General features: G+C 41.2%; 2 protein-coding genes across 14 annotated transcripts in view; one reads left to right on the top strand and one right to left on the bottom strand.

Annotated features, from left to right (window-relative positions):
• The window catches only part of LOC121700216, a 1,725,899-nt gene that overhangs the window by 1,171,559 nt on the left and 538,146 nt on the right, over positions 1-16,194 (top strand).
• Positions 1-16,194, bottom strand: part of LOC121700217 (NACHT, LRR and PYD domains-containing protein 3-like) — an 80,047-nt gene that overhangs the window by 8,716 nt on the left and 55,137 nt on the right. For 8 of the 13 annotated variants that reach the window (XM_042083033.1, XM_042083034.1, XM_042083029.1 and 5 more), the window contains 5 exons: positions 14,743-14,814; positions 11,339-13,207; positions 3,929-4,102; positions 3,252-3,425; positions 2,645-2,818 (listed from right to left, as the gene is read on the bottom strand). In XM_042083033.1, the coding sequence (XP_041938967.1) occupies positions 2,645-2,818; positions 3,252-3,425; positions 3,929-4,102; positions 11,339-13,207; positions 14,743-14,768 (2,417 nt within the window). In that variant the 5' untranslated portion in view covers positions 14,769-14,814. The remainder of the gene's footprint in view (positions 1-2,644; positions 2,819-3,251; positions 3,426-3,928; positions 4,103-11,338; positions 13,208-14,742; positions 14,815-16,194) is intronic. The other 5 variants (XM_042083026.1, XM_042083027.1, XM_042083036.1 and 2 more) reach the window with 3 other exon arrangements.

Here is a 16,194-nt window from a genome sequence, read left to right as displayed (position 1 = left end):
GACAGGAGAGAGTCAGCAGTCAGTGGAGTCAGGGTGTTGGAGTGCACACACACACACACACACTCACACACACACACACACACACACACACACACACACACACACACACACACACACACACACACACTCACTTTACAGGGAGCCAGACAGGAGAGTCAGCAGTCAGTGGTTTCGGGGTGTTGTAGTGTACACATAATAATAATAATAATAATAATAATAATAAAGCTTTATTTGTATAGCACCTTTCATACACAGAATGCAGCTCAAAGTGCTTTACATTTGAAGCATGTAACACAATAATAGTCAGTCAGTCATTATCAATCACTTTTCTTTGCTGTTTATGATATACTCAGCAACATATCAAAAATATAGAAAATGACGTCTTAAGACTGGCAGCCTTAACCCTTTACCCCCCACAAGCACACCATATGGCAACTGTGGCAAGGAAAAACTCCCATATTCCAGGAAGAAACCTTGAGCAGAACCTGACTTAATAGGGGGAGCCCATCTGCTTCTGGCTGGCTGCACCCTCCAATAGTAGCAGATGTAGAATAATCTGAAAATGTAGTCTACAGGATAAGATGAGTTAACTAAAAGCTTTCCTGTACAGGTATGTTTTCAGATCTTTTTTAAAAATATTTACTGAACTCGCCTGCTTGATGTACAGAGGCAGGGTGTTCCATAGTTTGGGGGCATAATGGATAAACGCAGCTTCTCCACTTTGTTTGTGGAGCACTTTGGGTACGATTAAAAGATTAGAATTGGATGATCTAAGTTTCCTTTGTGGTTGATAAGATATTAAAAGCTCAGAGATATATGAAGGTGCTATGCCATTCAGAGCTTTGTAAGTAATTAACATAACCTTAAAATCAATTCTATAGGAAATAGGGAGCCAGTGCAGTTCAGCCAACACAGGGGTGATGTGTTCTCTCTTCTTAGTCTTAGTTAAAAGTCTAGCCGCAGAGTTCTGTATGAGTGCCAGTTTCTTTAGATGTTTTTTGGGAAGACCAGTGAAAAGTGCATTGCAGTAGTCTAACCTGCTAGTGATAAAGGCATGAATTAGTTTTTCTGCATCTTGTTGAGTTAAAAAGGGCCGCACTTTGGCAATGTTTCTCAAGTGAAAATAGGCTGTCTGAGTAACTTTACTGATATGGGGCTTAAAACTTAACTCTGCATCTAAGATGACACCGAGGCTTGTTACTTTTGGTTTGACCTGGTGTGCCAAGTTCCCCAGATTACTAAGAATAATATCTCGCTTTAGTTTTGGTCCAACCAGAAGTACCTCTGTTTTGTCATCATTTAGTTTCAAAAAGTTTTTGCTCATCCACTGATTAATGGAGGTTAGGCATGCAGTGAGGGAGCAAAGGCCATCTGGGTTAGTTGGCTCCACAGAAAGATACAATTGGGTATCATCTGCGTAGCTGTGGAAGTTTACATTATGCTGACTTATGACGTTTCCCAATGGAAGCATATATAGAGAAAATAGCAGGGGACCAAGGCAGCTCCCCTGGGCCACACCAAAAGGCAAGTCATGTTTTTCAGATACATGATCTCCTAGACTGATATAAAAATCTCTGCCAGTAATGTAGGTTTGAAACCAGTTTAGAGCATTATCAGAGAGACCCACCCACTTCGCAAGGCGGTGAATTAGGATGCTATGATCAATGGTGTCAAATGCCGCACTCAAATCCAGAAGAATAAGGATTGAGACTTTGTTTGAGTCGGTAGCTAGTCTGAGATCATTGACTATTTTTACTAGAGCCGTTTCTGTGCTGTGATTTGATCTAAAACCTGATTGGAATTTTTCAAGGATACTGTTTTCATTGAGGAAGGTATTTAACTGATTACAAACAACTTTTTCAAGTACTTTGCTCAAAAACGATAGATTTGATATAGGCCTGTAGTTGCTCAGATTGGTATGGTCAAGATTTGACTTTTTAAGTAAAGGTTTCACAACAGCGGTTTTAAAAGCAGTTGGAAATATACCTGTTTCTAATGAGGTATTTATTACCTTGAGAAAAAAGGGAGCTAAGCCATCATATACTTTTTTGAGGAATGTAGTAGGGATTGGATCTAAAACACATGTTGAGGAGCCGGTTTGAGTTATAATTTTACCAAGCTCAGATTGAGTAATAGTGCTAAAGGACCTTAATTTTGGGGGGCTGTTTTTGGGTGTACTATCAAACATATTACTTGTGTTACCAATAGCCTCCCTTATAGAAATGACTTTGTTTTTGAAGAAGTCTGCAAATTCTTCGCATCTTAGAGAGGATGCCTGACTGAGTGTATCAAAAGGTGTTTGATGCAATAGCCTATCAATGGTAGAGAACAACACCCTAGAGTTTCCACTGTTTTCAGCAATTACCTTAGAGAAGTGGTTCCTCCTCTCATTCCGAATAGCTCTATTATAATTTGCAATTTTTTCTTTTAGAATGGCACGGTGAACCTGTAACTTAGTTTTTCTCCATGTTCTCTCAGCTTTCCACATGTACACACACACACACACACACACACACACAAACATAATGTGAGGTAAACACACAAAGACAAAAACACAGATATCAAGGGTTATAACACACACAAGCACTCACTCATCACTGGGTTTTCCCCACACACAGATCTGTTGTTGTGTGTTCAGACTCACTGTAGTTTCTCCAGTTTGCAGTGGGGATTCTTGAGGAGCTCTGAGAGATGCTGAACTCCTGCATCATGAAGCTCATTGTGACTCAGGTTCAGCTCCTTCAAACTGCAGGAGTTTGATCTGGCAGCTGACGCTATCACAGCACAGCTCTTCTCTGTGAGGGAACAATACTGCAGCCTGGAGAAACATAACACATGATGACATATCTGATTACTACACTCACATACTGTACCTCTAAATATACAACACACACACACACACACACACTGTTAAGATCTCAATGAAGCCTCAGCAAAGAAGAGGAGACGAGGCGTGTGGAGAGTGAGCGCCAAAGACGGGACAGACAGGAGAGGGTCAGCAGTCAGTAGCGTACACACACACACAGACACACGCACACACACATTGTAATGCATACATACAAACACACACAAACACACATTTTTCATTTAGTCAACACACAACACATTCAACATAGTCTTTCCCTCTAACTCTCTGCTCACAGAAACACACACACACACACACACATCAAGGGTAATGACACACACAAGCACTCACTCATCACTGGGTTCTCCCCACACACACAGATCTGTTGTTGTGTGTTCAGACTCACACTAGTGTCTCCAGTTTGCAGTGGGGATTCTTGAGGAGCTCTGAGAGATGCTGAACTCCTGCATCATGAAGCTCATTGTGACTCAGGTTCAGCTCCTTCAAACTGCAGGAGTTTGATCTGGCAGCTGATGCTATCACAGCACAACTCTTCTCTGTGAGGGAACAATACTGCAGCCTGGAGAAACATAACACATGATGACATATTTGATTATTACACTTACATACTGTACCTCTAAATATACAACACTCACACACAAACACACACACTCATACAGACACACACACAGTATTAAGATCTCAATGAAGCCTCTAAAGAAGAGGAGACGAGGCGTGCGTGGAGAGTGAGCGCCAGAAACGGGACAGACAGGAGAGAGTCAGCACTCAGTGGAGTCAGGGTGTTGGAGTGCACACACACACACACACACACACACACACACACACACACACACACACTCACTTTACAGGGAGCCAGACAGGAGAGTCAGCAGTCAGTGGTTTCGGGGTGTTGTAGTGTACACATGTACACACACACACACACACACACACACACAAACATAATGTGAGGTAAACACACAAAGACAAAAACACAGATATCAAGGGTTATAACACACACAAGCTCTCACTCATCACTGGGTTCTCCCCACACACACAGATCTGTTGTTGTGTGTTCAGACTCACACTAGTGTCTCCAGTTTGCAGTGGGGATTCTTGAGGAGCTCTGAGAGATGCTGAACTCCTGCATCATGAAGCTCATTGTGACTCAGGTTCAGCTCCTTCAAACTGCAGGAGTTTGATCTGGCAGCTGATGCTATCACAGCACAGCTCTTCTCTGTGAGGAAACAATCACTCAGCCTGGAGAAACATGACACATGATGACATATCTGATTATTACACTCACATACTGTACCTCTAACTATACAACACACACACACACACACACACACACACACACACACACAGTTATTGCCTCAGTGAAGCCTCAACAAAGAAGAGGAAATGAGATGGGCATGGAGAGTGAGCGCCAGAAACGACAGGAGAGAGTCAGCAGTCAGTGGTGTCAGGGTCAGGGTGTTGTAGTGCACACACACACACACACACACACACACACACAAACACACTTTACAGGGAGCCAGAAAGGAGAAAGTCAGCAGTCAGTGGTGTTGGGGTGTTGTAGCGTACACACACACACACACACACACACACACACACACACACACACACACAAAGACACATAATGTGAGATAAACACACAGAGACGCAAACACACACACACAAAAACACACCGCATGGCCACTGACACACAAACACACACTCTGTCCTCCAACACAGCATTCCACTTTTCATTCAGTCAACACACAACACATTCAACATTATCTTCCCCCCTCTCTCTCTACTCTCACACACACACACACACACACACACACACACACACACTGTAATTCATAATTATTCACTCATCACAGGGAGTCACTGACATACACATATACTGTACACACCATAGTTGAACAATTAAAGAGTTCCATACACACACACACACACAGTTTCCTCCATACTGCATTGAAATATGCACATACACACCATACTTCAACAATCAAAAGTGCCCCCCCCCCCCCCCCCCCCCCCCCCCACACACACACACACACATACTGTAGTATTGTGTACCCCACTCACTCATCACTGTGCCCCCCCACACACACACACACACATACACACACACACACACACTGTTTCCTCCAGACTGCATTCCATCATCATCATTCAAATACACACATAAATACACACAAAAGTAGAGAGTGTGTGTGTGGTGTGTGTGTTGAATAGTGCCACTGCCCATGCTGCACATGGCCCATTATCCCTATGCCTCAATGCTGACTGAGCTTGCTTAACTGCCTGTTCTGGGTTCCACTTCCTCTCTGCACTAACCGTGGATGCAACTCTCCTCACCACTGGGTCCTTGGACTGAGTAAGAGTCATTTCCAATCTAACCTTAGCACACTTAAATTCCTCTGTCAGACTAGATATTGGCAACTCTACAATACCCTTCCCATACAAGGCTACACTGCTTAAGTTTTTCCAACCTACCTTCCTCTACCTTTGAGAGAGGAACTTCATAAACTGTCAATGGCCACATTAGCCGAGGCAACAAACCAAACTGCAGACACCACAGCTTGAGCTTACCTGGCAGCCCTAACTTGTCAATTTTTGCAATACCTTGCCTAGTGCCCTGTCTCAAGTATTCAACCTGTGATTATCACTGAGGCTTGCATCATACCACCTTCACAGACTCTTCACTGGTTTCTCCAGAACTGTGGGAATCACCTCTTTATTTATAGCAAACTTCTTATCTGTTACCTTCCCTTTAACAATTGAGAGACTCCTAGACTTACTTGGCTTCACCTTCATTCTGGCCCATTGCAGATTACTATTTAACTTATCCAGCAACCTGTTGGTGCATGGAACGGTTGACGTCAAGGTTGTCATGTAGTCCATGAAAGCCCTAATCGGGGGGAGGCGTGGCCCTCCCTGCAACTTCTCCCCACACACTACTCATTTTGAGGCCCTAATGATGACCTCCATTGCCATTGTAAAAGCAAGTGGGGAGATGGTACATCCCGCCATGATTCCTATCTCGAGTTGTTGCCACCCTGTGGTGTACTCAGCTGTAGTAAAACATAGATGAATATCCAGAAATCCCTAAATTAAACATAAACTGAAAAAGAAATGGCAGAGGCACTCTAATGTTGCAACATTATTTAAAAAGCCTTTAATTTGGTGGTGACTGACCATACCTGCGCTGGTGTCGACTACCCCTCACCATGCCTTAGTTATGCTGCTATAGCATAGTGCTGTCATGGACTTCTCATGTGCCACGCCGTACAACCCCCCCCCCTCTCATCTCTCCCCTTCTCTCTCTCTCTCAACTCTCCCTCTCTTGCCTATTCTCACTATGATATACTGTAACAATATATAGTACCACTGATTACTTACTGACATTAACCATTTTGATTTTCAGTAAAACTAACCCACTCTACATCTCTCTTTCTTCCCCCTTAGCTCACATGTGAGGTATATCATCACCTGTCATCAGCCATCTGTGTGCTTGGCCTTCTTCTCACCCATCTCACCTGAAGTCCCACCCCTATGACTGCCCTATCATCGCCTACTACTGTCCCCCTACCTGGATTCCTGGCCTGTACAGCCTAGCGACCAATCACCTGCCTATGACAACTCTGCCCGGATTCCTGGCCCGTACTGCCGACCCACCACATGCCCTTTGACAACTCCTTTTCCCCTGGACAATTCCAACGCTGGACTATTTGAACTTTCTGACACTAAATTAGGATTATTGCATTATCATACTGGATATGTAACCATCCCACCTCTTGTAACTTTCACCTCAGGTGGCTTTAAACACCATGTTCTATTCTCTACACCTGACTAACTTATGCATTTGTCATGTATACAGACCGTACTGTCCTGTTACCCATGGGCCTTCTTTTCTTTTCTTTTATTTTATTTCTCTTCTCTGATTGTCTACACTCTGTAAAGCGCTATAATACATTTGTAATGTTTTGGCGCTCTATAAGCACAATTACATTGAAATTGAAATTAATTTAACATGACAAGAACTGGTAAAAAGCACATGGGCCTATGTGCTACGGCCATATGCCCTGATGAAGGCCAATATGCCCTGAATAATTTTTCAACCTCAGAGTGCATCTGCAATTTCTTTCTTGGATTCTCACTTGACCCATCACAGAAGAGCACCTGAATAAGGAACTATCTGAAGTCTCCTGAGTGCCGAAGCCCCTTTGTGTCTTCTTAAACATAAATGTTCTTTCCTGGAAGCCAGGCCCTTGTTATGATGACATTAGGTGATACTTAAATTGATATGAAAAACATATTATTATTTTAATCACAAAAGGCTAGTATAATTGTTGAACTTCCAGCCTTGAAAACAAGTGCCCCCTCAAATAAAATCTGTGCCCCTTTATGTGACCGCCACATTATGTTTCTATTTCATTACTACAGTATGTCACGTGGTCTTCTTATATTAGTTAACCTACATGCAGCGTCAGAAAACTGATACAGCCAGGGTAGGCCTACTTGTCTCGTTTTCTCACACACACACACACACACACACACACACACACACCCTCCTTCCCCTCCGTGCACATTATGAGTCAAAACAATCTTGCAACACGGTCGAATGACCGTTCAGCTCAGTGTTCACTAAAGTATCATCAACACTGCAGTGCAAATGAAGTTCAATACTTATGCATGTAAATGAACAACTTTGTTCTTATCATTACAAAATCAATCACAGAGTTAAAACTCTTTAAACAGGCAACGCTACCAGCAAATAGCAACATGCATGTAAGAACCTTATTTGGTAAGATAATGTTAGACCACAACTAGTCAACTACTCACAGATAATATTAGTCTACTATTAATTAATTGGAACTGTGACATTAAATATTTGCACCACCAACCCCTTCAGATATGGCAGTTGCATTCTCTTATCACTGTACTCTACAGCCAATAATCAGTTGGATACTGTAGATTAAGTTTTCAGCGAAAGTTGCAGTGAATGGCTGTGTAGCCTAAACAGTTGAGAATAGTCAGCTGGAGAAGTTAACCACGTTACCAGTGAGAGTAGCAGCACAGGGGAGTAAGAGAAAGGAACTAGGAACCAGGGATAATAATCTAGCAAAAGGTAATGAAGAGATTCATTTTCAACAAAAGTAGCTCCCTCTACTGCACTTTGAAGAAGGCAACTATAGTCACGCTGGTATGGGCTTTGGTGATGTCGCATATTGCACACGCAGTTGCCAATCCGTGATCAGAGTGCAATCGCAGTATTTGCGGTTATAAAATTGGGTTTGATCACATCGCGATATTATCGCAAATCATCCAGCCCTAGTGATGTACATGTTCACTAAGAAAAAGCCACAGAAATGCAAGCTTTCCTGTATTGATTTTTTGTTGGTGATACTACTGATGATGTGATAAAATCATTCTAGGGAGTTTTTCCTCGCCCCTGTTACCCATGGGCCTTCCTTCTTTCTTTCTTCCTTTTCTTTTTCTCTGATTGCCTACATTCTGTAAAGCGCCATGATACATGTGTAATGTTTTGGCGCTCTATAAGCACAATAAATTGAAATCGAATAAAATCTTTGGAGAGTGGAGATCAGACTGTAGCTTAATGGAGAACAAAACCACTGAATAAAATCTGCTTTCTCACCTCACTGTTTTAGAGGGAGAGCAGCTTCGCAGAAGATAACTTCTGACGGCAAATTTGAGGAAAAGTTGGTAAACCACTCTTCTTACCTAATTTGAGGGTGCTGATTCTGAATAGTTTGTTTACCAAGCTCAATTCTGAGTTCTAAGCCGCATAATCAGCATTTTAACACAGAATAGCAATTATTTTTGCTTATTTTTCCCTAAATTGGGTTGATTTCAAAAGTAATCACTAAAAACAAATTAAAGTGTTCTCTAATTACATGTTTGAGCATAATATAGTTTATTAACATATGTAATGGGAACATGATTACAGTTATTTCCGATAAACTCGGAAATTCTAATCAAAATACAACCATATTTTTATTGCTAACATAGTGAGTCACTCGTGGTGTTTAATGCATTTCATCACAATAACAAGTTGCACAGATAACCTTCAACTCAGAATATATCCTACAGTACATATGAACTTAGATAGCGGGAATAAGCCTAATGCAGAACTGCATCTACCGTCATCAACAACCGACGAGTAAAAAACATTTTACTTCTAGTAACACTGGATTTGGTATGTGTGCTTGCCTCCATACTAGAGCTTGATAATGTGCTCTTCTAATATGCCATTGATCTAGAAAACAGAGTGGCTCTGTCATAGTGTTGTCACGATACCAAAATTATGACTTCCATACAATACCTGCCATAAATATCTTGATATACTCGATACTGAAACGATATCCAAATCCTAAAATATCTGGAAAAGAAAGGATGCAGGCCTCCTCCATGTATTGAGTCATTTGTGTTGAATTTGGTGCACTTTTGGTCAATTCTCGGTTTTAAACTTCTAAACTTCCTACATAATTATTATTTTTGTAGTCAGTAAAATAGTAGTTTGTGTGTGATTAAGACCTTTATTGTTTGTTATAGCTCATTTATATTGTGTGATGTTTTGGCAATAAATTACCTTTAAATAGCCAAAGTAGGCTAGATCAAGGTCAGTGTTCAAAGTATTGCATGCAAATCACTTAATGCTATGCAGAAGAACCTAATCTTTAGGTAGGATACCCTAGGCCTTCCTGTGTTTATGGGATTTCTTTGACAGTTGCAAAGGGAAAAAAGTGAAGATAGTCTTCTTTGCTCCCAGTGTAATTTAATAAGTACATTTCAACCACTCTTTGGGTCTTAATTAGATAGACCTACACCATTATTACATTACATTACATTTGGCTGACGCATTTTTAACCAAAGCGACTAACAACATGGTAACAGTTAAGTTTTAAAGCAATTCTCTCAACAATTTTAGGACAATTTAAAAACGGTAGAGTACAGTAAGAATAAGTGCATCAGTGAGGTTTTTAAACAGTTGAGTGTCAGTTCAAGACGGGTGGTAAGTGCTAGGATCAGCAAGACTAGTTGTAAGTAGTGCTACGAGAGATGTTCTCTAAAGAGCTGGGTCTTCAGGAGTTTTTTGAAAATGGAGAGGGATGACCCTGCCGTTGTAGGAACTGGCAGTGTGTTCCACCAATGAGGAACAACAGATGAGAAAAGTTTGGATTGGCCTGAGCGTATCTGTTGCAATATCTGTGTGCATTCCTACATTAGGTCTATTTCTTTGATAGTCAACATAATTTGCTACCACATAACAAATACCAAATAACAATACAAACGTTTCATACAAACTTTCCTGCATACTTCTTAAATGTGCTGCAGTCAGATGGGTGTCCTAAAGACATAACTAGATCTTGAGTATCTATTACCAGTGTTGAATGAGCAGTTTTTGCAGTGATCACTACTGGACATTCCACATTGCTAGACATCACTTGAGTGAGGATAGACTTATCACTTCACAAATAACCATCGCTATCTGCAATAGCTACAGCACAGGGACATTAATCAGTTCATAGCTGAGGATTTGTCCTAAGTTCACTTCCCATTCAGCATCATATGCAGTAATGATGCACTAGAGAATGTTTCTTTTTGTTGCACTATAAAGGATATCTTGTCTAAATTTTTTGCAAATAATGCAATCTCCATAGCACTCTTCAGCAAACAACAAACATGCACACTCTTCCATTTTTTTTGCATGGCTTTTAACTAGGCAAGCACAGTTGCCTTTACAGTAAAAAAATAAAATACAGTGTAAATCCTCTGTAAAGACTGACAACTGTTCATAATAGTTATATTAATAGACAAAGTAATTTCTACAGAAAAATGAGCAGTCACCTACTATTCTATCAATTTATTATCAAGGAATCTATTTTGCTTCTAAACGTCATACTGAATTTTAGCTATTATTTCTATTTATATTTTAATTTTAGCTTATTTTCATTTGCTACTTGAGGTTCATTGGGGTAATTCCTGTCCTGTCCTACAACATACTGTATCTGATACATAAAGAGTATATTAATGCCTTATTTTTGCAATTCCTATGATATCCGATGGCAAAACCAAAAAGTATGTGAATTATGCTAATTATGCTAATTAGCAAGCTTAAAACTCAAATTGAGCTTGGTAAACAAAATATTTGAATTCAGCACCCTCAAATTGTGTGAAATAGCCCCTTCACCGACTTTTCCTCAAATTTGCCAACAGGACTTTTTCTGAACGTTTGTTAGCTATCTGCTCTCCCTCTATTTCATGGGTTTAAGAATCTACTAGATTTTGACACTTGCATTATCTTTACTGTTGCAAATCTCAACACCAAACATCAGAAGCAAAACTAAATTTAAACTAAAAATTAGCTCTAAGCTCATTACTAGAGTGGCATTTGGGATGACAGGATATTGTCATTGTGGTGGCCCTGATCATAGGGTGTCCTGCACACACAATGTCCCAGATTACAGGTTTACTTACAGTGCTGATGTGACCACTGGAACCAGCCTCTGAAGAACTTCATCTGGACTGAGGAGTTCAGTCTGATCAGTCTCTGGTGTCTTTATGTACTTCTGCAGGTCAAACTCATCCAGCTGCTCCTCTGGAATCTTAAATGTAAATCTCCTAGTCTCCCACTCTCCTGGTATGAGTGTGTCTACAAACAGAGTTCCTGAGCTCCTGTCAATCTTCTCCACTACAGAATGGTGATTCAGTTCATTCAGACAGTAGAACAGGTTGATCCTTCTGCCTGAATTACTTTGATCTCTGATCTTCTGTTTGATATACTGGACTGTTTGCTCTGAGCTCTGTGGTTGACTTCTTGTCTGCGACAGTAGGTGCATTAAGAGATTCTGATTGGACTCCAGTGAGAGGCCCAAAAGGAAGCGGAGGAAAAGGTCCAGGTGTCCATTCTCACTCTGTAAGGCCAGGTCCACTGCAGTCTTGTGTAGGTCATGCAGTGTTGCAGCTCTGAATAGGGCAGAGAGCTGAGAGGTTTGCTGTTGGTCAGTCATGCTTCTCTCTATATTTCTGAAACAGAGGAACACATATAAAGCTGCAAGAAACTCTTGGATGCTCAGATGCACAAAGCTGAACATCTTGCCCTGGTACAGCCCAGACTCCTCTCTGAAGACCTGAGTACACACTCCTGAGTACACTGATGCTTCTGTGACATCAATGGCACATTCTCTCAGGTCTTCCTCATAGAAGATCAGATTGCCTTCCTCCAGCTGTTGGAAAGCCAGTTTCCCCAGTTTGAAAATTATCTCTTCATCTGTCTCTTTTCTCTCTGTGTACTTGGTATTTTTTATGCTTGTCTGAATGATCAGGAAGTGAGTGTACATTTGAGTGAGAGTTCTTGGCATTTCTATGTTTTCTGATTCAAATGATGTTCTCTCTACCACAGTGGCTGAAATCCAGCAGAAGACCGGAATGTGGCACATGATGTAGAGGCTCCTGGATGACTTTAGGTGTGTGATGGTTCTGTTGGCGAGGTTTTCATCACTGACTCTCTTCCTAAAGTACTCCTCTTTCTGTGGGTCATTGAATCCCCTTATTTCTGTCACCTGGTCCACACACTCAGGAGGGATCTGACTGGCTGCTGCTGGTCGAGTGGTGATCCAGAGGAGAGCAGAGGGAAGCAGATTCTTCTTGATGAGGTTTGTCAGCAGCACGTCCACTGAGGCTGGCTCTGTCACATCACAACAACTCTGCTTTGAATGGAAATCTAGAGGAAGTCGACACTCATCCAGACCATCAAAGATGAACATGATTCTGTGCTTTGAGCTGGTGAAGATTTTTGAATCTCTAATTTCTGGGAAAAAGTGTTGAATAAGCTCCACCAGACTGAGTTTCTTGTTCTTCATCAGGTTCAGTTCTCGGAAAGGAAGAGGAAATATGAAGTGGACATCCTGATTGGTTTCTCCTTCAGTCCAGTCCAGGATGAACTTCTGCACAGAGACTGTTTTCCCAATGCCAGCCACTCCCTTTGTCAGCACTGTTCTGATGGGTTTGTGTTGTCTGTGATCAGATTTATCAGACGCTTCATCACATTCATCAGATGTATCATCAGACTCATCAGATTGTTCATCGTCCAATAAGGGTTTAAAGATGTTACTGCATTCGATTGGTCTGCCTCGTGCTGCTTCTCTCCAGGATGCTCTCTCTATCTGTCTGACCTCATGTTCATCATTGACCCCTCCTCCTCCCTCTGTGATGTAGAGATATGTGTAGATCTCTTGGAGGAGTCTGGATTCTCCCTGATTAGGTATTCCCTCAACCAGATGCTGAAACGTGCTCTTCAATGTAGATCGGAATTTCTCATGGACCTCTGCCTCCTCTGGTGTCCATCTGGATCAATGACAGAATCACAAATACACCTCTGTTGTTAACAAAGTATCATCACAATATTCCTACATTAGCCCTGCTAGATTCAGAATGCATATGAATTAATTTAAAATGATTAAAGTAATGTAATGTGAAAAGGCTCATACTGTAATGTAATGTGAACATGCAGGGAGTTTGTACACTAACACACACTGGCATACATGGAGAGATGGTTTGCAGGGGGCTGGCAGACAGTAGAGATTATTTGACTCATATGCTCATTATTAAGACATACGGGTTCCTTTACATGCAACACATAAACAGAATAAATGTCATTAGGTTACAGTAACATTGAATGCACTGACTGTTCAGAAAACCCATTCTTAGGCATGAACCGATACCATTACATTTGTGTACTTGCTGATAACGAGTACCGATATTGATATTTCTACCACAAAATAACTACCATAAAATTGCGATGAATTGGAACATGTTTCATGGTTGTTACAATAAGCCTAAAGTAAATATAAATAATAATGAATATCAAATAAAATATAAACTAGCAGGATATTTCAAAAGAAAAATAAATAAACAATTTTGTCTAAAAGCCTCCACACTGGCACTGTCTCCACATCTTAATTAAACAAATTATTAACTAGACTATTTTATTATCGCAAATCATCCAACAAATTATTAACTAGACTATTTTATTATCGCAAATCATCCAACAAATTATTAACTAGACTATTATATTATCGCAAATCATCCAACAAATTATTAACTAGACTATTTTGCACTCTCTCACAAAAAACATGATCACCCATCACCCTAGACTGTAGAGACTGTAAAGGTGGTGTGGCTGCTTTTAGTGTGTGGGTCGAGTGAGAGCAAGTATGTGAGAGAGTACTAGTGCTACTGCCGCAGAGTGCGTTTACTGATTGCTGCCAAAGCAGAGTCAGTGAAGGAGACTTATGCATTGTTTACGCTATTGGCCACTTAAAAAAAACAGTGATTTCTCGCACAATATGTCTTGCATCTGCCTGTTGCTCATGACCTACAGTTGAAGTGAATTGGGTGCTGACTTCGGTCTTGGAGCATATAATGATCCGACTAACGTTACGGTCTGGAGTTGAGGCAGGAAAGGGTGACATATTTCTCAGTAAAATTGACAAAATGTAAGCTAACAAAACATTATGCAAATTAGATGTATCATACTGAAACGGAAACTCCACAGAGTTTGTTTTGTAGGCGACTTATCCCCGGACAGGCTACATGAAGCACAGTGGCAGTTTCTTAAGAGCAGCAGCTAAGCTACTATGATTTAGGGGCAACGGTGTAATGAGGTGGTATCGGTTGGGTGGTATTGGTGATTATTTATGAGTACAAGTATATGGGCCCAGCATTGGCCCGATCCCCAATGCCAGTATCGGTATCAGTATCGGACCATACCTGGTTCTAGTGGGCTTCTGAAATCAACATAATTAAATCTGACCAAGCAAAGGTGTTTTGTAGAGGGTTTTGGGGACTGCCTGACAGAATGTCCTGATCCATGATCTCACCTGTGTTCTACAGAGTCCCTCTGCATCTTGTCAGTCCTCTTGGACGCTGTGCCTGACGCCCCCTGCTGGACACTGTTAACACAACATGACACTAAAAGGTGAGTGTCCTCACATCTCCCTCAGAAAGACCACACTGATCAATACATATACACATACACACACTGCAGTATACACACACATATGATGGCTGTAGCAACTTGAAAGGCCTAAGAAAGGCCATGTGTGCATGGTGCACTATTTCAAATGAACACTGGAAATAACATTATGCAATTTATAACTAAATAAGAAAACCATGCATATCATAAAAAACAGATGTAAAATACACACCTTCACTTCCTGTCTTCTAGTCACATCCAAACTTCCACTCCAACACTAGTGTCTTAGAGCTGGGCGATATATCAGTATTACGATTACGACATATATTTTTGAAATATGTCCATTTGATATGTAGTTGAGACAATATCGTCATACCGGTACAATATGTTTAATAATGGGCTGTTTTATCAAAGCCACTTGCTCTTCTGTGTTCAGACCATTCATACAGCCACAGCTCTGCTCAACTGCACCCCTTGCGTGTGCACGTTCTCCCTCGTAGCACTACAAACTTTCAAACATGACGGACACTGAGTCAGATTTTGTTTACTGTGACTGGAGGTTGGTGCTGGGCTGGCCCTATGTCCGTCGGCACATCGACAGTTAGACCGAGAATTTTCGTTGTGAAATGTAATTTTTGGCACATACTGTAGCTAATTTACATACACTTATGGGGTGGGTGCTTGCGTTTTTTTAGCGATATAGAAAATCTAAAGTCGTCAGGGAGACGACCTACACGCTTGTTTTATTAAAAGGATATTGTAACAAACCACAATGTTTTGTCTCATAATCGTTTTCTGTAGTTTTATTGACAACAAACTCAGACACGAACACATAATGCCGGGCCAGACCTGGCCCTTATGCCCCAGTACTAAACCTCTGCTTTAGGCTGTATCTAGAACACACACCAGCCAAACCAGTTCTGAACACTCTAACTAACTGTAGAACATCTACACACGCGCGCGCTGCACAGCACTATGGGAGTTTACGGTACTGAACCAGCTAGGCTCAGTTCATTACAATATGCATGCGGGAACTCGCGAGCAGTTGGGGGCATCATTTTGTTATGATTCCAGAAAAAGGCTGGGGATTACCTGGGCCTACTTTTGAGGCCTTTCGTTTGGGCAGCCTTATTTGTCGTTCGCACATATTTTTTTTATTGTTATATTTTTTTGTAAAATAAATATTTTTGACTTAATGCTCCGCAGTTACTTTCCATTTTTGGCCGTCTCTTATCTTTTGCTCGTGTCCCACAAAACCCCTAGACTGGGACGTGACAGTTATCGATAGCAAGTCACACATGTCTAGGGCATCATACATTTGCTTGTCATCTACAGTGATGGCCAAAAGTATTGGCAC

The sequence above is a fragment of the Alosa sapidissima genome, chromosome 24 (genome assembly GCF_018492685.1).
Source record: "Alosa sapidissima isolate fAloSap1 chromosome 24, fAloSap1.pri, whole genome shotgun sequence".
Classification (NCBI taxonomy): domain Eukaryota; kingdom Metazoa; phylum Chordata; class Actinopteri; order Clupeiformes; family Clupeidae; genus Alosa; species Alosa sapidissima.
Note: the sequence above shows the minus strand (reverse complement) of the source record. Positions and strands in the feature narration are given on the sequence as shown.